A 22,288-nucleotide genomic window follows, 5' to 3' on the forward strand; every position below is an offset into this window, starting at 1 on the left:
ACCCATAAGCAACTTGTTTGTTTGTTTTGTTTTATAACAGTTCTTACTCTCAAGTTACCTGTTTAGTTATGTTTGGGTTTTGGGGTTTTTTTCTGAAGAGAAATCCAAGTCAAAGTTGGAAGGCAATTATAGCAAGGTGTGCATCGCACATTTATTATAGCATTTTAACTCAAAATATTATTCAAAAATGAGGACTACACTATAGAAATATGAGAAGAAAATAAATTGTAATGCCTTTGTATAAATTAGAAGATACAGATTTAAGAAGTACGCTTTAACACCTGGAGCTTAGTCCAGTAAAAATGAATAGCAAAACTAAGAATATTTATTTAATCTCTGTGTGACTGTATCTATTTTAACTAGGGGTTGGAATAATAATAAACGTGCATAATGTCAGTTGTATTTTGTTGGAGTTTGTAGTAAGAACCTGATTTTTCAGTACAGTCCTGTTAACTAAATAGCCACTGTGGAAGTGCTAGATTGTAGAATTTAGAAAGAGTTTTTTGTTGGGAAGGGTGTATAATAAAAAATTTACTTGCATAATACATGTCTCAGTGTAAAGCTGAGTAACTTTATTTATGATAAAGTGGGAAATCCATTTTTTTAGATAATGTTGCAGAATAGCTCATATTTGTCCATTAGTTGTAGACCTAATGTCTTCATTAAATCACATTTTCAAAGAGCTGCATGGATCGCATTATATTCTCATCCTGTAAAAAAAGACAACACATAACCAAAAATCACACACCATTACAAAAGTAGTTGGTGATATCTATACTGAATTGTGATAGAACATTTTAGTTAATTGCAACATTTTTTTTCAGCTTGTTTGGAGAAATGGTTAGCAGAAAAAGGTTCTTAATGTGTACATTCTTAAGTAAGTTTTTCTGTATATTAATGAAACCAAAACTACTCTGTCAAGAATACATAGCATATTAAGAAAATTAGATCTGTAACATTTCTGAGGTTATCAGTTTATATTCAGGATAACAGAATGCACCTAGACAATAAATACTGATGGAATAGTTGTATCAAGTGTGAATCTGTATATGTAATTGCTAGTCCTGTGCACAGTACACAGGATTCTTTTGGCAATCCTAAGGCTTCTGCTTCATAGTTAGGGATGACTAAGAAAAATAGACTGAAGTGTGCACCTTTGCTGAGCCAAAATCAGTCAGTTTGACAAGTATCACCACAGCACTCTTCAGCTCCTCAACTCAGTTTTTGTGAAAGATGGTGACTGCTTCTAAATGCTACTTCTGCTTTCTGATTGCTTTGCATTAGGTAATTTTTTAACAAAATATTCATCTTTCCAGTTCTGTATTATACTGATGCATCACTCTGTGCCCCAGATTTTATCAGTAGGTAACTCTCAGCACAGCAGTTAGCAAAAAATATTTTTCTTTGTAAGCTTTGCTTTTCAGCGTATAGAGGAAAAAGTTACTTGCAGTAGCCCATATTTGTTGATGTTTCTGAATCAACAGTTGCTAGCACAAAACAATATGTATATACACAATATAAGAGTTTATTACATGCTCATTTAGCATATGTAATGATCCCTCTCTTTAGTACTTTCTTCAGAGATGATCTAGCCCTCTTTAATTTTAATGAATAAAAAGACTGAGTTATAGATTATTTTTGGATGTTTCATGAAGAATGTGCATCAAAAACCCACTTCTTAGAAAGGTTATCTCAATAGTATTGTCCACTACTGATAAGTATGTGAGATTTCTGTACATTAATCTTCCAGTAACACGTGTTCAGTATCAATTTCCAGTTAAATTACTCACTGTTCATTCAAGTGGGTGATTTGCTTTGTAGAAAATGACAAGTCTGAGTAATTAGCTTAATTTATGTTATGAAACATGCACAGTGGGGTTTTTTATCTTTGATTCTGTATGTCATCTAAAGCGATGCTGCTGTAAGGAACAATCTGTGTGCTACTTTGTACAATAACTTGCAATGATATGTCATTTCAAAAATACACTATAGGCTAATGCTTGAAAATTTTATATAGCAAAGCTACTATATTAAATTACTGAAAGTTAAAATAAATTATCCTTTTCCTCAATGCGTTGCTTTGAAACATCAATAAACTAGTGAATGTCACTAAGGTTAACTGTTTAACCTAAGTCACTTGTCATATAATGAGTTCAAATGTTTTTGTATATACATTAGCAACTAAGCTCAGTAAATGTGCAAGCAAACAACATGCTCTGAATCTGCTAAATGTTTTGACACTTCTATCAATTTTACTACATATGAATGAAACTGGTAGTTTTCTAAAATCAACTCCATATTTCTGAGGCTGGCTGTTTCTTTACAGAAGACTTCCACTGCCACTCCCTTAGTCAGTCAAATTAGAAGAGTCTTCACAAGAAAATACAGGCTTGTCATAATATTTAGAACATGATAAGTTTAAGTAGCTTTTTTTTTGCCATCTTTAAAAAAATACCAAAAAAACCCCCAGAAAAACCCTAGATGCTTGCATTGAAATTCCTTGGCAAGTGTATCTTTTTCATTTGCCTCTTTTTTCAGTACATTTTTTACACAAATTTTCATATTAGACTTGTTAAACAGTTCCTAATTCAAGACAAAGGGAGGTGCTAGTGCATATGAAGCATTGTCCATATGAAGCTCAAGCCTGAAAGAATGAACTTTGGCAGATCTGACCTACCTTTAAACCAGTTTTTCATAGGTTTGAAATGGTTTCTTTGCTGTTTTCAGGATAGCCCAAACCATCAACACTGAGTATGGAAAGGGTTACTCCTACAGAAAACACCTGTGCCAGAAGCCTTTTTGTCATTATCAGAAGGACCTATGTCACTCACCCTGGCAGTCACCCATGCACTGTGCATGCCTTAGTCCTTTGACTGTTCTTTGTGGTGCTGTTGCCGATACGAGGCAGTGCCTGAGTCAGAACATTTCTCATTGGCACCAGTCAGTGAAAGGAGGCAGGTAAGGAACTGGGAAGTGCTTAGCTCTTGAGGTACCCCCACTCTTTTTTCTCAAGACCTAGATCTGCTCTTTGGTAATTTATATGAAGCCAGAAAAACAGCCACCACTTTCTGGGACTCAGACTGGCATATCTAGGGCAACATAGTCCATTTGTAGCTCTGTAGTCTATTGTATTAGTGACTAGTTTTGCCAGTACTTTTCCATGGCCTTTCCCTAAGCAGAAAGACAAAACAAATTCCAGAGCTCCAAGCCCTGGGGGGTACAAGGCCCCTTGGTTCTTCCTGGGAACCAAGGCTGAGAACAGCATTTGAGATATATTCTCATGGACAAAGTACAGCTAGTGCTGATCTGAGGCTCCAAAGAAGGGGCTTGACCTGGGGCGGGGGGGGGGGGGGTCGCATCACCACTTGTCCTCCTCATTGCTGCCTTTTATCAATTATTTTAATTTTCTAAAAGCTATAAAAACCTACTCACCCCTGGGGGGTGTAGGGCTTTGCGACATCTTTCCATAACTGCTCCTGAAGGCCTTAAAATAAAGATCCCCTTTTATATTACCTCCTTACTAAAATTACCTCGAGCTTCATTTCCAGGTTGAGCAAAAGGTAAAACAAAGTTTAACAAGGGCCAGTCCTGGAATGTGCACCTGGCATGGAGCAATTCTGCTTGTGTGTATAGACTGGGGAATGTGAAGATGGAGACCTGCACTGTGGAAAGGAACCTGGGTGTCCTGGTCAATGGAAAGCTGAACATGAGCCAGCAGTGCCCTGGCAGCCAGGAGGGCCAGCCCTGCCCTGAGGGGCATCAGGCACAGCATGGCCAGCGGGGCAAGGGAGGGGATTGTCCTGCTCTGCTCTGAGCTGGGGCAGCCTCACCTTGAAAATTACAGTTTGGGCGCCATGATATAAGAAAGACATAAAACTCTTAGAAAACATCCAAAGGAGCCCATGAGGATGGTGAAGGATATGGAGGAAAAGTCATATGAGGAGCAGCTGAGGTCACTTGGTGTGTTCAGCCTGGAGAAGAGAAGATTGAGGGGAGACCTCATTGCAGTTACAACTTCCTCGTGAGGGGAAGAGGAGCAGCAGACACTGATCTCTGCTCTGTGGTGGCCACAGACAGGACCTGGGGGAATTGCCTGAAGTTGTATCAAGGAAGTTTAGGTTGGATATTAGGAAAAGGTTCTTCACCCAGAGGGTGGCTGGACACTGGAACAGGCTCCCCAATGCAGTGGTCACAGCACCAGCCTGACAGAGTTCAAGAAGCATTTGGACAATTCTCTCAGGCACATGGTGTGACTCTTGGGGTACCCTGCACAGGGCCAGGAATTGGACTTTATCCTGATGGTCTCTTCCAGCTCAGAATATTCTGTGATTCTATGAATCCCAACCCCAAACCTCATTTCTAAAACCAAATCTCAATATAAACATGAATTACATGCTTTGAAGCACAGAAGTCTTAAAAGAAGATCAGTTCTTAATTGGCAGAGAGACAAAAATTTAGATACTTTTTGTGTCAAAAAAAACATAGCCACCATTGAAGTTAAAAGCAAGGGAAGGTGAGATAAGTAGCATGATGACAATTGTACTATTCTGTAGCTTTCATTGGGTCTCCATCATGTCTCTCAGTTGAGAGAGCATCTCTCTCATGTGTATTCTGAATACTTAAAACAGGAAAATAAATCTTCTAACAGACTTGAGGGGCTGAATTGCACTGGATAAGGAGAGCAGGCAATTCCTTACTAAAGGTATTAATTTTCTTTGTAAATGAATCATTCAGCCCATCACCTTAATTGCTGTCATATGCAGATTAATGTGTCATTAAACTTCCAGAATGCTACAGACTTCAGCAGGGAAATGAATCTCATCTCTGTTTCCGATGATCACACTGTGTTAGCAGAGGAAATTACTTTTGTTGGTATTGAACAAGACTGACAAGCTGGAACCACGGTCAATGCAACAGAGCACTGCTGACAAATGTAACACTGCCCAGTGCCTGTTGCTAAGGATACACAGAAAAGCCACAGTTAGCAGAGCTCTTGGCTGTCGTTCATCCTCTAAAATCAGTGGATTAAAATCAAACAAAGCATTGCTTACTAGATAGCTGCGCTCAAAAAAGCAACTCCAATGAATAGCTACAGATGCATGTAAAAATAGACTGCTTCTAGAGCATCTTTGAGCATCTAGAGATTTCCCTATTCCAAATAGTTAAAAAATGAAAAAATGCATTAAATGCATTTATCTCGATAGTCTTGTTATTGTCTGTCTCTTTATTACTCTGTTCTTGATATAGAAGATGCAGCGGTTATATTGCTGGTCTCTATCAGCTTTTGTATCAATCAGTCTGCTGGGCAAGGTACCAGTAGACCGCTACTACGACTTCTTAAATGTGTCACTGTAACAAATAGTATCAGGCTTATTTGCCACATCAATTTACACAATGTAATCAGGCCTATCATATTCACTATGTCTAGTGTGATGCTTTACTATACACAACAACCTTGATCTTGGGGTGTCCTGTGTAAAACCAAGAATTAGACTTGATGGTCCTGGTGCGTGCCTTCCAACTGAACGTATTCTACAATTCTATGAACCTCTTATCATGCCAAAGGCTAGTCACTCTTATTTTATACTCTTTCATGTTTCTTTTTTCTTGCAATTTTTAACTGAAAAATTAACAGGATTTCCTTAAATTTATGAAAATGCAACTTATCTTTCTTCATATCATATACTGGTTTGAGAACAATCTTGTTTCTGAAGAGTAGAGAAGTGAAAACAGTCTGTAACTCCTGCTCCAGAAGTTCTCCATCCTGGCTCTAGGGGCCAGGAGCTGCTGGAAGAATTTCTTTCTTGCTGTCAAGAAATTGACAGCTACTTGGGTAGCATAAAGGCTTGTGGCTGATAATTACAATCAGTTCACACCCTTGCCTTGAGAAAATTTGTCTGGTGTTAACTCTTGCCATCCAACACTTTGCAAGCCCCTTGCAGTCTCTTTTTAGAAGGCTTCACTGCTTATAAGCACATGACAACTCACTGAGAAACTCACCCATGGATGACAAATTTTCAGGCAATATTATTATTGCCATGATTATATGCCAGTTGTGACAGAATGGTGTGACCCAGCATTGGGCAGAAGATAGAAATAAATATTTAGCCAAATGTGAAGAAAATTTTTTCCACCAAGTGTAAACAATGCACTACTAAAGACAGAAAGGATATTGGCACAGCTGTCTAATAAGCAATGACACCTTGTATATAACAGCTCTTCTGCAGATTCAGGCCACAAATTTATTTACACTGTTCAGAGTTTCTGTGTAATGGTGTACATAGATACTCTACCTTGGTAAAATGCTGTCTCTGGTAATAAGATGACCCTCACTGACACTCCAGAAATCTGTAAAGAGGTATGATAGAAATAGCCAACAGAGATACATTCAGTACTTAACACTGAATACTTACTTTCTGGCAGCTCTCAATGAATTCGTCTATGGTAACTACTCCATCTTTGTTCTTGTCCATTTTCTGTATGAAGAAAAAAAAAAAAAGAAAAAGATAGAAAAAGTATGGGAATTGGGTTTGTGTGGCTAAGCTTTGGTATCAGGAAAGCTACATGGCTGACTTCTGTGAGAAACTTCCCCCACGTGCAGCAGAGCCAATGCCAGCCAGCTCCAGGACCTGCTGCTGGCCAAGGCTGAGCCATCAGGAATGATACCCTCTTCAGCCCTTTGTTAGATTTTCTCTCCCCTGTTCATTTGAGGTGGGGAGTGAGAGGGAGGCTTTGGTGGGTGCCTGGCATCCAGACAGGGTCAACCCACCACAGTATGTTTCTCCTCCTGAATTCCTGTGAGAAACAAGTCCTTTTCATTGTTCATTTCAGTTATAAGTCAGCCTAGGAACTGCCAGTCCAAAAGCCATAGTAAGGGAACTATGCTCAAAGAGCTTTTGTTGAAAAAACAGGGTGTGATGAGTAGGTCTGGGAAACTTGGAATGGAACCACAGAGAATAGAAAAGAATTGGATATCTACAGAACTGGAAGGATATGTTATAACAATGAAAATCTTTATTTGATCAGAGAGCAGTCTTTTCAGCTTCTGTGTTATGTGACCTACCTGGAAAAATGTTTCCACATGTTGTCGAGGTGCATCTTCTTTGAGAACAGGATAGGTGCATTTCCCCATCATATCGTATATTGCTTTCATAATATCAAGCATTTCCTAAAGAGGAAAAAATTATATTTCTGCAATGTAATGTGCATTTTCCCCAGCACCTCAGAAAAACTTGCACCATTTGGCGAATCCCCAGATGAGCATCCCAGGGTGGGGGGTGCCAGGAGCTGCTGACAGTGTGGGCACCCATCACCCAGAGAGGCTCCTGCACTGCCCCTTCCCTGGCCTCTTTTCCAGATGACCTTCTACTTCTTGGACACAGCAGTGCTGCTCTTTGACTTCTGGAATGTCCACTGCTTTAACTCAGAACATAATTTTTTAGAATTTGCATTTTAGAAATTCTTAGAAATTCTAGCATCTGATTTAAGCTTTCATAGATGCATGATTTCACCTTTAAATGATTTTTAGTATGTGCAAGTTCATGGATCGTGGGAAGAATCTTCCAATATCTTATGAATAAAAATAAAAGGGAAAAGAAGTTCTGTAATAGAAAGTGAATGGCCAAAGCACATCACCTTCTTACAACTTATTTTCCCTGAAGAAAATAAAACCACCCATGTACACACCCGCACTTATGCAGAGTCCTCCTTTTATATTATAATTTTTGACTTTTGAGTGGCTTGTGAAAATTTTAATAATTATAAAAACAAATCATTTGTAGTATGCTAAGAAATTATCCTATACATTACTCTTTTATAATGAACCTGTTTTCTAAAAAGTGCAAAATTATAAGTGTGATTTATATATTTGCATAAACCCCACTTAAAAAAAACTCCATATATTTGATGAAATGCTCATTTAGTCCCACTTAAGTATGTGTTTGAATCCTTGCAGAAGAAAAGATATAGGAATCTTTCTTTATAAATCCTGTTTCAAGTAAAAATTATTAGAAGTAGATTAATAAAATAAGTAACAATTATTGCCCACATACTTAATTCATTTTTGTCCAAATATCCTAGCAATCTATTCTAGGAACTGTATGGGCAAATACGTAGGCATAAGTTGGAGCCAACTATTTCTGTACCTATTATGCTCAGAAACATAATTTCTGAAAAATTCTGAACTTTTGCAATTTCTGTAAAGATTTTCTATTTTCAATGTTCATATATGCCTTTAAAATGAGACAATTAGTTTAATTTTTAGTGTGTCTAACTTCATAATATCTGGTAACTTGTTGACACATTCAATTTGATAATGAAACCATTCTTCTCTGAATGCAGGACTCAGCTAACAACCTTTACTTTCAGTGACTACTGTAAGAAGTAGACCTTACCTCTTTAGTTATATATCCATCCTTATTTATATCATACAAGTTGAAAGCCCAGTTCAGTTTCTCCTGTACTGTCCCTCGGAGTAAAATTGAGAGACCCATAACAAAATCCTAAATTGACAAAAGGTCTTGGTCAGTTTGGAAATGAGCAGTTTTCCTCAAAAACTCAGAAATCCAGAATAATGCATTTGTCAGAGGTATGAAAATATGTGTTGTTTCAAATTTTTTTGCTTCACTGTGAGTGCTAATGATATCTGGATTAACAATCTAGGCACTATTTCCTACACTTATAATTAATAAGTAAATTGAGTAATTTTCTATAAAAGAAACATAATTTTCTGTTAGTGGTTGTATCCTCTGAAAAGCCTAATGTCTCACATAAGCAGTTCCCATTGAAGTGAATACCAGGAAAAAGCCATCTCCATGGTTTAATGGCCCAAGAAAAGCTCAAATGGTAGTTAGATTTATCTAAGCACAGGAGACCAATTTGGGGAGAACTATGTACTAAGGAACATTAAATTCTTGTTAAATCTCTACCTTGTTAAAGTGGAATATATGGTTCCCAGACCTCTTAGATCAATCTGCTGCAGTCAACATTTCAAACTTCATGGATGACACTGCACACCTGAATTCTTGTTACCCTTATTGGAAGTGTGATAGGGAATAATAAATATAATATATATCCATGCGCCATTTTAATGTTTTTGTGACCCACCAATGCTCTATTGCTGCAGAGCTATTCCACAGAAATGAATCAGAAGGCTTTTGAGATTATTTATATGTAGTATTTGGTTATAGACTTTTGTTTCATATTAAGTACTATTTTGACAACACAAACCTCATTTTTACATTTAGTGAGCATCGTCCAGATTGGAGAAAATATCAACTCCCATCACCTCTCTTCTATATTTCTCAGCATGTTAATATTTTCTAAACAATAGCTTATTTGTTTTTTTTTTCCCTAACCATCTCTTCCACCTCTTTTTATTTGATAAGCACATGAACCCATAAATTTGTGAAACTGCCTTCATAATATGTTGAGCAGAATATGGCAAGTACATTTAAATGTGTCTTTCTACATTGCTTGCAATGGCATACAGGAAGTGTTAGAATAACATTAAAGTAGAGACGATAAAAGTCAAAAGACTTCTTATTTGCACCAGCAAGGTTTTGCATTTTGTCTAATGCAGGAACAATGGAAAAGACTACACTGAGGTTAGACATAAATTTAAATACCACAATGTCAAATAATATATCTGATACACTGAAGTATACACAGGTATCATGGACTCACGTGGTCTAGTGGGCACAGACAACTCTGCTGACAGCTTCAGTCTTTTTAACAATTCAATTGGCATGCTCTGGGTTTTCTTAGTCTGTCAAAAATTTCTGTCTTATTGGTATTTGTGCCCTTTGGGGGAAATGGATACATCAATCTTGAAAGAATTTTGGTCATCTTGTCTACATCTCAATGACTAATTGAGGGTCACAGGGTTAAATCTCCAAACAGTTCTTTAACAATGTACTATTAAACATTAAATTGTTCAAGAAATTCAGAACAGATTTTATCACATTACAGCATTAGCAATTAACCTTTTTAATTCAGTACCATGTCTTTAAACCTTTTCTGCATGGTTTTACATTCTTGATGTGTCTTCTCCTTAAGTCCTTTGTGAAGGTCCCAGTTGCATTATTTTCTTAGATTATATGTAAGAATTATGAATTTATTTTTATTTTGGCAGAGCAACATTTTTAAAAGTTATTTTATCTAAAATAAATCCATTTTCCTTTTCTTGTCCAATTCTCTTTGTTCCTTTCTGTGATGCACCACCTGTGTTAGCTGGCTTCCCAGAATCATTTCTACCCCCATTTCCAAGGCTACCCTTCTATCATCGGTTTGAAAAAAACCCTCTTGACTTCATATTGTTTTCCATGGGATTGGGGGATTGCTAAAAAGCAGAGACAACTCAAAAACCTTCCGGGCATGTGCTCTAAACATTACAGCAGTGAGTCATCTCCTTCCTTATTGCATCAACATGTTTTGGGATCACACACAGTTCAGGTGCATTGCCTTTGTCTGAGTGTTGTGCAGGAGTAATCTCAGGAACAACAGAAAGGATTTTTCATAATAAGGAGTTGTGATGAGCTGGATAAGGACTGGCTAGGATGGGATGTCTTTTCTACATACTCAGTTTCAAGCAACTGAAGAACACAGTAATATAATCACACAGAAATATAGTATCTGATTCAGAGGATAATAGCCCAAATCCACAGGATATTTTGGGCTAGAGCATTGAACAGGACAATGCTCTGTACAGTGGAAGGCAATGTGTGTGTCAGGAGCAGTACAGCCATTCCAGCTGTTAAACTAGGAATCCAGTGCAGAAAACCACAGTAAAGCAGCAGTGCAGAGGGAAGCAGCTAAACTCAGGGAGCAGCTCCCATCTTTATGCATGCAACCAACAATTCAGTGATGTACAAATCTGGCACACCTAGCACACACCTGGCACACATCTAGCAAAGAGCATCAATACAAGTCCCTATTACCATATTAGAGCACTTAGATGCTGTTTTCTATCCTAGTTTAGACATATAATTTCTAGGGAGAGAGGAATTCTACTTTTAGAATCTGGTTTTTTTTTTAAGAAAATTTCACCATGCTCTGATACATACATCCTCTGAGAATGCTGTCACTGCCCACTGAGAGGGATAGTCCTGCTCAGCTGAGCACCTAATGGAGACAGGTGCATCTGATCTAGGGTGACAAAGGAGCCTAAAACAGGAAGTCTGAGCTGAGACAACTCTAGGTTGGGTCTTTCTTCAGTCTGTGACAGTGAAGTTAGAAACACAAAAGTCTCTGCCTTGGTACTTGCCTTTACTCCTTTCCACAGCTTCCTGTTTGTAACTTGCCAGTTTCCTGCAGAGCATGCTAATACCTGTTAAGACCTACTTCTGTGCCTAATTTTGATTCTTCAGGAAAGGGAGATGTCTCACTGAAGGGTTGCAAAATGCAGTGTCATTGCACCTGTACCAGAGCCTCTGTGTACTCAGAGCCTGCTGACATTTCTGTTCTGCCCTACAGCAGTAGAGAATGTCTGGTTGTGATCAGGGATGAACTTGTATTTGTGGGTTTTTTTCAGCAGTGATTAATTATCTCCTAGCAAGGTTGTTGATGACTTTCTGATTGCTTTATCTCAGTAAATCTTTGGGGATAATTACTTCATTAATAAATTAATTAACAAGATTATTAGTGTGCTGTCTCAAATCTATAGCAAAGCTTAAAATTATTGACCTGGTCATGTGTTTCTTTATGTCTTTTTCAAGGTCAGAAGTAGGTAGGCAGGAACCTTAATCCATTTTTAAATTTAGATTTTAGGATTTTGAAAAGGAATCTAGTGGTGTCACAGAAGTGGTGGAGGCCTGGTGTATGTAAAACAAAGGTCACAGAGAAGGAACTGCTCCCAAAAGGAAATGCATTTCTTGTAGCTTCTTTAAATCAGATGATGTTAAAATGCTTATGAGATCACACTTGTACTAAGAAAAATTAGCTCATTTCATGACATGGACAAACCTTTTTGTGTTGAACCCACAGAATCATGCTTGTGAACCTCATTAAATTCAATGAGGCCAAGTTCAATGTCCTGCACCTGGATCAGGGCAAACCCAAGCTGAAATAAAGGCTGGGCAGAAAATGGATTTAGAGGAGCCCTGAGGAAAAGGACTTGGGGATATTGGTTGATGACAAACTCAACATGAACCAGCAATGTGTGCTTGTGGCCCAGAAGGCCAACCATGACCTGGGCTGCACCAAAAGAAACGCGGCCAGAAGGTCAAGGAAGGTGATTCCGCCCTTCTTCTCTGCCCTCATGAGACTCCACCTGGAATACTGCATCCAGCTCAGGGGCTGAATGACATGGACCTGCTGGAACAAGTCCAGAGGACTGGAGCATCTCTGCGAGAGAGTTGGGCTTGTTCAGCCTGGAGAAGATTCCAGGGACAACTTAAAGCACCTCCCATTACCTGAAGAGGGCCTACAAAAGAGCTGGGGAGGGACACTGCACAAGGACATGTAGGAACAGGACAAGGGGGAATGGCTTTAAACTCACAGAGAGTAGGTTACAGTTAGCTATTAGGAAGAAATTCTTCACTGTGAGGATGGTGAGACACTGGAACAGGTTGCCCAGAGAAGCTGTGAATGCCCTGTTCCTGGAAGTGTTTAAGGTCATGCTGGATGAGGCTCCAAGCAACCTGGTCAAGTAGGAGGTGTCCTTGCCCATGGCAGGGGGGTGGGAACGAGATGATCTTCAAGGTAATTTCCAATCCAAGGCATTCTATGATTCTGTGAATTAGTTAACCTCTGCCTTCATAATAGCGCCATAGAAACTACTTTTATTATTAATGAAATATGAAGTTGTGTTTGATCTTAAGAACTGTACTTCTCTACAGAAGTGAGTTAGCATGCTTGCTAATTTATTACCCAATATAAGTTTGGTTTGGATTAAATATGACAGAAGTCTTTAAACATCTCCGTTGTGTTTGGGCACAGCATTGTGCTTTAAGGCACTGAGAATTTGTGGGATTATTGAATGACTTTCAGCAAGGTCACATTTAGAACAACCTTAATCTGCATTTACAACAAATGAAGGATCCTGATTTGGATATTTGCATGTGTGTGCAATAGCTTTACTTTGACAATATATCTAAAGTTAATTAGCCTCTATTTTTCTGACCGTGTAAATAGCTTTGAGGCCAGATCTTCATTTTGACTCAATGACAATATACATGCAGCAAATGAAAACCTTGCTTTTATATCTGTCTCTGTCTAATGAAAAAAAGAACTTCACTAACATGCCCAAAGAGCCCTCCAATAGCTGGGTCACTGGGTCTTCAGAAACTCTGTCATATAAAAACAAAACTAGTTCACAAAACTAATGAAATAAACTAGTCTCAATACAATAATGGGATAAGGAGAAATAAATTCAAACACCTAATTTTATAAGTCTGGTTTTTATGCTATATAAATCCTTGACTTAGAGATCCTGACTTATTACCAAAGAGCATACAGATTTAGGGATGACAAAATTCTAAGGACTCTAAGGACCAAGAAATCTCACCAAGAAATGTCAGTTGAGGTGTACATTTAAGTAGTTGTGCTCAGATCTAACTTTTCATTGTTGATGGTTGAAAATTTGAGGAAAAAAGGGCAAAAAGCTAAAGCAATTTCTCTTTTTTTCACTGAAACTCCAGCTACCACTGCTTCATGGGAAATTGAGAGTACAACGCATAAACAAAAAGTCATTCTTATCAACAAAATAATTTTGCTGCCATTTCAGATTTTGATAATCTTTTTTATACAGAAGATAGCCAGAGTGTTTTCATCATAAGTAATTATATAAAATTGTATTTACTCCTACACTTCGATATAGAAAGTACTTTGGAAAGAATGATTATTTTTTTTCTCCAAACTGCTAAACTACTCTACCTTTTGAGCTGTTTACTTTTGTTGTTTTTCTAATGGAAATTAGAAAACTAGAATAAAGATTGGAATAGAAAAAATGGCACAGCTGCACCTGGGATTAAAAGGAGCAGGATAAAAATGAGATGATTGCATTTTGCACATTTTGCAATATCTTCTTCTACATTTTGCAGCTATTTTCATATAACTAGGAAAAAAAAACCCCATACATTTCTAACTTCAGGAGGATGCTTTTAGAATGGCCATCATGCAGTTTGTAAGTATAATGTTGCTACAAGGACACAGAAGCAAGAGTCTTTTGACAGCAGTAGAGTTATGCTGGATTCAAACTTAGTGCAAATAATATGAAAGTCTGGATCACTCATGTCTGCCTTGATATTGAACAAAAGTTCAGCACCTCTGCTTTTTATTTTCCTAATTTATTTTATTCCAAAGCCCTTTTTTCATGCACAAACCTTCACTCTGAGATAATCAAAACACTCTAAATCCAGTGTATTTCTTAAGACTTTCTGCCTGAAATACAAGTGTCAACAAATTGACCAGAAAAGATACAAAAGATTTCTTTTGTTCCCATTCTTTTAAATGATAATTGCAGAAATACTTTTTATCTACTCTTTCTAAAAATAATTTTTCTCAATGTGCCTGCTTGTTGCTATAACTGAAAGAGGGGAAGCTTAAGTTAGATATACAAAAGAAGTTCTTTACTGGGAGGGTGATGAGGCACTGGCACAGGTTTCCCAGAGAAGCTGCGGATCCCCCATCCCTGGAAGTGCTCAGGGCCAGGTTGGATGAGGCAGCTTGGTCTGCTGGGAGGTGTCCCTGTCCATGGCAAGGGCTTTGGAACTGAGTGATCTTTAAGATCCTTTTCAATGCAAACCATTCTATGATTCTGTGATTAGATCAGAAGAATCCTTGCATATATAGCCTGTGTACAGAAGACATGAATTAATCCTCCATTCCTTCTCCTAGTTTCACATAGATTCCACTGACTTCTTCTGCCTGGAAAAAGGCAGATAGGGTTCGTGGGGTTTTTTTAATAAATGCAAATAGTGATAAAAACAAATCTGATTATAGTCTTAGTTTAGGGTATAGATTTCTGATCACTGCACCTGACTGGCAAGTCTTCTTCCTCTTACATCAATTAATTATTTTTATATTAAAAAAATCTGTATGACCTCAAAACATCATTCACTAAAATAAATCATAAAAACATGTACAGGAAATTTCATTAAATTTGAAGTGAGTGTATTATCACAATCCAATCAAAAGTTTTAAGGAAATAATTAGTTCATTGTAATCAAAACCAAAGAAAATATGACAAAACAAACATATCCTTGTGCAAATGAACACTTTTTTTTTTTCTTTTTTACTTCTACAGCTTAAAATATTATCTCCTTTGCAGTATTTTGTACACCTTGTTCTCATCTACAGTATTGCAGTAAGGTCCTCTTTTTCCATATTATATTGTGTGGATGACATCAGCCTTACTAGGGAAAGGCAGAGCTGGGAAAAAAGACTGGGCAGTTAAATGGAGGAAGAATGAATTTCCAGCTCTTGTGCTTTTAAAACATTTGCTTTAAAGGCTTTTTCTAGAACTTTCTGAAAAGTAAGTATGAAAAATATTGTTTTGGCTGAGTCATCTCCATAACATTAGTTGTAGTTCAGAGATCTCATCTTGCAAAGGCAGAGAGGAAGAACTATTTTAGGTAACTTGTGTATAAATTGGGTTACCTTTTAAATTGACAGATTTATTAAAATATTATGTAGTAGCACAGTCTGAGTTACTGTTATGGAATATATTACTTTAAAGTAAAGACTTTTGTTATTACATTGGAAAAACTTGAAACTTGAATCACATCAGCTAAATTTTTCCTAATGTGAGCCAGCCACCAAACTGGGCTTCATTACAAGGAATGCCAAAGTATGCAATTTTGTAGAAATAAGCAATGGCAGCACTTACCTCAAAACTTACAGATCCATTGTGATCAGTGTCAAATGCATTAAACAGAAAATGTGCATATGTTGTGGAATCTAAAATTTAAAGCAGAAAAAAGATTCACAGTAAGTACATCCTATTTAATAAAATTGAATTTAATTCTATTAAAACTCTTTGATACTGAGATATATTTTGATATATATACCAAATTTATATTTTGAGATATATACCAAAATATATTTTGAGATATATTCCAAAATTTCATAGCAAGACTAGATTTTCAATGAAATTTAAACTTCCTTTTTTGGCAGGTGAGGAGGGATAAGTTAAAAGTGCAAAGAAACCAAAAATGAAAAATTCTGTTCTGGAATATCTCTATTCATTTTTATTCTTGTGTTTGCTAATCATTGATAGCTGAGCAAATAGCAAAGATGACATATTATTGTACTCTGAAACAGCCTGTTTTAACAGGAACACTGACTGTGACAGGGATCACATGCCTACAACAGAGAATGTGCTCATTTGCTCCCGTTAAATGAGGGAAGCAGACACTGTCCTCACTGCTCTGTTTTTGCTCTGCACACAGATCCGTTCTCCAGGTTGAAGCTGATCTTGTCAGAAAGCTGCTGCTGCTATCAGCTCCTATGCTCACCCACAGGTGAGAGGAAATTCTCTCCTGAGAAACAAATTCTTAAAGCTGGCTTGCTGCTGAATACCCATGATCATGGCATTAGGGCTTGGAAAAATTTGCTATGACTCACTAAATGGTCAGTAAGACTCTGAAAGATGACCTTAAACAAATTATCCCTTCACTATTTGCATACTTTCCAAACCTCCTCCCCAGTGCATATTGACTCATTTCAGAAACACAAGACAGCATGAATATAAATCTGTCAAGACTGTAACTTTTGTAAAGATCCATCCTTCTATTTCCAATGAATGCCTTCTAAAAGGCACAACCTGCTCCAGGAGTAATATATTGTAAGAAGAGCACTTATGCAGAGAAAGCCCTCTGGATGTGAGGTAAAAGCTGCTGGGGTTAAGGGAAGTCAGCTGACCTCAGTGTTTTTCCTTCCCTCAAAATTGTGCAAATTAATGAAGGATGAGGGCTTGTTTATTTTTAATACTCACTTCTCCCTTTCTACCTCATATGTTTACAATAATTTTATGCTAATTAACATTAACCTCACAAATTATTAATAAAGGGCAAAGTGTCATGAAATCAGCATCCCCTTTGCAGAACAAACTTCTTCTCATGGAAAAACCTGATCAGTGCTGAAATGCCATTTTCTGATTTCTTGGCACTAAACCATTTTACCTTTTATATCAATCCTGCAAACCTTTATTTTTCACAGACCAAAATACTGTTTTGTATTAAACTGAGCAATAGTCTGGTGACACTCAGCGAAATGCCACCTTGACTCTGAGGAACTAAGTAAAACAAAACTCAAAGTTTTGTGCTTCACAGACTAAGACCTGATATTTGTAAGAAAACTCTCTAGTCTTACTTCAATATGTTTCTTTTGAGATAATCATAACAAGAAAAGACTACAATCTTTAAAACCTGTCTGTTAACACGTTTTCAGAGAATTAAATCCCACCACCACTATCTGAGAGAGTCATCCGTTCTTCCACGTGTCCAGTAACCACTGTAATTGCTTAAGCACAGCTTGGCAGACACAATCAAACTTCAGCTGAAAAACGTAAATTTGTTGACTACAGTTTATATTTAGCATTTTAATAGTCATATTTTCTATAATCTACTGAGACTTCTGTTGTGCAACAGAATATACTATGGAAATCATCTTCAGGGAAAAAATGTCTTACAGAGGTATAATTACTGTAAAAGGAATTATAAATACCTTCCTATTCTCTTGGCACCCATTTCTCAAAAACATCTGAAATATTCCTTGTTATTTTCTGTCAATGTACAGAAAACAGAAAGGGATTTTAATTATGTTGCCCATACATGATACAATATACTACTTTTTTGTATGATGGTATATGAAAAAGAGTCCCTAGTTGAAAAATATTTTTTCTGGCAACTCCTCTGAAAAAAAAAATAAATCAAAAGCATTTTTAGAGTTGTTTGCTCAAGCAATTCTGGTCTGAAATTTTGCTTTCAAAACCACAGCAGGATGAGGCACACTAGTATTTTACTTAGAGCTACTTAGTCTAATTTCCACCTTTCCCCCCTAAATCTTGAACATTATTCATTTTAGACAAAATCTTAACTTTTTAAATGAAATACAGTTTCTTTCCAAGTATCTGATATCATAACTAGTAGGCTAATTTGCTATTTTAACAGGTTGAGATAGGAACTGCTCTTAAATCAGAATTCCTGTGAAAAACACCATCAAAGCATTTTAAACATCAGAGACAAAAAATGTTAATCATTACACAGGGAAGAGTATGACTTATCAAACTACAAGCATGATCTAATTTGTTCAGAAGTGATAAAGGAGTGTAATAATTACTCAGTGTGTGAATTATTAACCATGATGAGCTTGCCTGAAGAAAAATCCCAACTTTCATTTCAGGAGATCCACTGCAAAAATGCAGGGGGTATATTCATTCACCTGTATGGCAGTGAATCTAAAAAGAAGTTCCTGGAGTGCCCTTTCTGGCATGGAAAGCTTTTGACAAAGCTACTTTTCCTTTTAAAATACATTGCTTTTGGTGCAATCCAGTGTCATTTCCTTTCCTTTTTAACTCTTGAGGCACCTTGTCCTATTTGTAATCCTCCTGCACCTGTCCTGTCCTGGGCAGTCTTGGAAGTTGCTTGAGGAAGTGACTTGTTCGATGACATTGAAAAATTTCTTTGGTTGCCCTGAAGATTAAAATCTTATAGACATAATTTTGTTTGTTCAGATATGAATTATGTGTTGAATATATGAATTGTCATAATGATACATCGTGTTGTACCTGTTTTTTCATGACACAGACAATTGGAGCACAGACCTACATGTTTTAATTTGGGGAAAACTTTCAAGATTCTTCTTTCCTCTTTAACACTGGGATATGCATAAAATCATTATTTTAAGAACATCTGAAATTTAAAGTCCTCAGCTGGACACATTATTTTGACAAGACCTTAAAGATTTAAGAACTCAGTCTGGTTTCTTAACTAGACATCCAGTGCAGTTCTCACCTTCTCCTCCAAAGGATGCCACTGCCCTAAATGCCAGAGGAGCAGAAGGATCAGCATTAACACCAGGAATAGGGGTAGAAATTAGACATTCCATATGCATCTATTTTAACTACATTAATAGTTTTTCTTCTCTGTAACAACTAGATCTGGAATAATAAAGATCAGTCTTTTAAGATTACATTTACTCTCACAATATCTTTTGACTTCACTTTTAGAACAGATGTGCTTTCTCTTTGCCCATAAAGAGACAACAGGAAATATGATAGATTTTTTATTAAGTGTAGTAAAGGTGTAGTAAATCACATAGAATTGTTTTCACTACCCAAGTGTAACTACAAAATATAATATTTCAAACTGTAATTGTTAGCTTGGTCTAAAAGTTTACAAAGAGAAACAATCAGTAGGCAGGTCAATCCTTCTAGCCTTTTGTTCATTCCTATTGAGTGTGCCTGCTTCCTAATGATTTCAGAGATGGTAATCTGCAATTAATGCTGCCCTTTACCTTCTAGGTCTTTATTCAAAATAAAACTAATGGGGAGATATTTTGTTCCTACCAATTTATATGGGTTTTTAAATAAAAAATGAAAAGAAGGAGCTCTGAACAGTTCCAGAGAAATATACAAATCTCAAGAGCTCTGGGAGAAGCTGAAGAGGTGGGATTGAAGGGTTGTATGAGAATATGAAGAGGGGTAACTGAATAGCAAATGCAAGAGGAAGAAAAGAGAGGAAAAAAATTCAAATGGAAAGAATAATAAGGTTCAAGGAAAAAAAAAACCAAAATGTTACACATTTTTGTGTTACCTTCATTGCACTAAATGATAATGGAAATGAAAAATAATAAAACTCCTGGAAATCAGTTAATTGAAATCAAGGTTAGCATTTAAGAAGAGAAATGCCATAGAATTAAAGGGAGGCTTCTGCTGTTGATATGAGAGGGTACCTGCAGTACCTCCTACAGTTCCTCCTACTGTGAAAGGGTTTTTTTGAGTAAAAGAGAATGGGCAAGAATTTTTAGAAAGCTTAAAGAAAAGTAATCTACTCAGAGAAACTTGCTTTTTAATGGTACCCATCACAGGTAGTTCCTTCATAACAGAAGACTGACTTAATGTAGACACCATTGCATTTCATTCAGAAATACAGACTTAAAAATGTGTCCAGCTATCAAGGAAGTACCTCTTGAGTTCAGACAGAGCTTGAGGGAACAATCTTGTTAATTTGAGCAAGAGGCTCTTTTGTCAGACTTGGGAACTAGCAGACATACTGCAGTACTAATTATGTCTGCCAAGTACTTACCTCCCTGTGGAAAGAACTGAGAGTAAATCTCTTTGAAGGTTTCTTCATTGACAACACCACTGGGGCATTCCTGGAAAAAAGTAAATTACAAGAAATGAATACCATCCAATCTGGTCCACTCTGCTGAGTGTTCAGGAAACTGTCCCCAGCATGTGTGTGACTGACACACTGAAATGTGTGACTTTTCACTTTCAATCATTATTAATGCACATTATCACACTGAAGTATCTTCCTAAAGAAATCCCATGAGAAAAAAACTCCTTCTATGCCATGGATGTCAACTTCATTTGAGACCTGAGTGACACAGGTGGGCAGCAGCCACGGTGCCGCCTGAGTGGAGCTATTGCTGGAGCTGTTGTGCCACCTGTGTCGTGAGCTGTCCTCTCCCAGCTGCAATCAGCATTTGCACGGCATAGAAGTCAAGCAGGAATGTAAACACTTAGGTATTGCTGACAGAACACACCATCACATTCTACTGGAAGAGTTCTATTCAATGAATTCAAAAGACCCTGCCACTGAAGATCTTGTTCAAACCTTGTAGATCCTTTTGCCTCTTTACACTTTTTTCATAAACTGAAATATGTAACACAGAATATGTAGGAAGTTTCTGAATAGAGTGACTACAAAGAAAATGAAGGAAGCGAAGGATAAAGAGGGTTAAACCAATGACTTATGCAAAGAGGTAGGAAAAGCAGAAGGAATACTGTAATTGTTTACTATGTCAAGCATAAATATCCAAGACCAGAGAGCTGATTTCTAGTCCTGATTTTGCCAGACTGAACAGAAGACTTTGGGCAATGTACTTAATTATTTTTAAGTCTTACTTCCTTCTTTAATGCAAAAAAGGGGTAAAAAGCCAGGTATGTTTTTTAAAAGAAAAGGACTTTTAGAAACCAAGGGAAAAAAAAAGAAAGGCAAATTAAGCTTTAAGGCTCATACATTTATTTTTGACTATTATCATGCTATTTGGACTGAGGACTCAAACATATGTCCTCCTAGTCCTAAGCTCAGGAAAATTAATAGCTGGAAATGGAGATCAAGAGTAGTGTACCATCTTTTACCAGTGTAATAACAACTTCTCCTGTGAGAAAAAAATAGTATTCCAATTAGATCAAATAAAAACCACTGAGATATTCATAGTTCTGTCACCTGCTAAGAAACAAATAGTGTAATCTCTAATTGAGAGACAAATGCATGGTCTGAGAAATGCATGTCAGGTCTAGGATTATCATGTTTTATGTCAATTATCCATAGCTAGATCAGCTTTTCATCATAACTAAACACATACAAACATATAGAAAGAAAGAATTCTGTTCAATCAAGAAAACAGAAACAAACATGAGTGTCAGAGATACATGTACAAAATTATTTATCCCTGGGCACAGAGGCTGTCACTGATGCAGGCAGAGCTACAGCTCAATAAGATTAAATAAATACTGACTGCTGAGCCACACTGCCTTTGGAACCAAAGCCTTTGGGGAATGGGAGGAACAGCGAAATGAAACTCCACCCTTCATTAAGTAAGGAGCAATCCATAATTGAGGAGGCATCTCCCTGTCTGTCACGTCTTTGGGTATGAGGGCACTCTAAAACATCTCTCTCTCTTACCAGCTATCCAAAAAGACTGTAGTCAGATAGGCCACTATGGTTTCCAGCAGGTTTACAAGTAACAAGCAATAGGACAAGAGGAAATGGCCTCAAGTTCCCCCAGGAGAAATTCAGATTGGATATAAGGGAAAATTTATTTACTGAAAGGGTTATCAAGCATTGGAATGGGCTGCACAGGGAAGTGTTTGAGTCACCATCCCTGAAGATCTTTAAAAGCATGTAGGTGTGGCACTTGGGGACATGGTTTAGTTGTGGATTTGGCAGTGCTGGGTTAATGGTTGGACTCAATGACCTCAGTCATCTTTGCAACCTTGATGATTCTATGATTTTATGATTCTACTATGCTTCTTGTCTTTGGGAAGCCTTCTGGAGTTGTATAAGAGCATACAAAAGAGCAGTATTTTTACTTGGATTCAAAGCACAATAAAGAAAAC

The 22,288-nt window shown here is 37.1% G+C and overlaps 1 protein-coding gene across 5 annotated transcripts in view; it reads right to left on the bottom strand.

Moving 5' to 3' along the window:
• Nucleotides 1–637: 637 nt before the first annotated feature.
• Nucleotides 638–22,288, bottom strand: part of KCNIP4 (potassium voltage-gated channel interacting protein 4) — a 384,409-nt gene continuing 362,758 nt past the window's right edge. For 4 of the 5 annotated variants that reach the window (XM_041475123.1, XM_041475034.1, XM_041474944.1 and 1 more), the window contains exons 3-8: nucleotides 20,247–20,316; nucleotides 15,827–15,897; nucleotides 8,394–8,501; nucleotides 7,064–7,168; nucleotides 6,414–6,476; nucleotides 663–710 (exon numbers count right to left, since the gene is read on the bottom strand). In XM_041475123.1, the coding sequence (XP_041331057.1) occupies nucleotides 663–710; nucleotides 6,414–6,476; nucleotides 7,064–7,168; nucleotides 8,394–8,501; nucleotides 15,827–15,897; nucleotides 20,247–20,316 (465 nt within the window). Of the gene's footprint in view, nucleotides 711–6,413; nucleotides 6,477–7,063; nucleotides 7,169–8,393; nucleotides 8,502–15,826; nucleotides 15,898–20,246; nucleotides 20,317–22,288 lie in introns of all 5 variants that reach the window. The other variant, XM_041475207.1, reaches the window with a different exon arrangement.

Source organism: Pyrgilauda ruficollis, unplaced genomic scaffold (assembly GCF_017590135.1).
Source record: "Pyrgilauda ruficollis isolate IOZ18807 unplaced genomic scaffold, ASM1759013v1 scaffold1, whole genome shotgun sequence".
In the NCBI taxonomy this organism is placed as follows: Eukaryota; Metazoa; Chordata; class Aves; order Passeriformes; family Passeridae; genus Pyrgilauda; species Pyrgilauda ruficollis.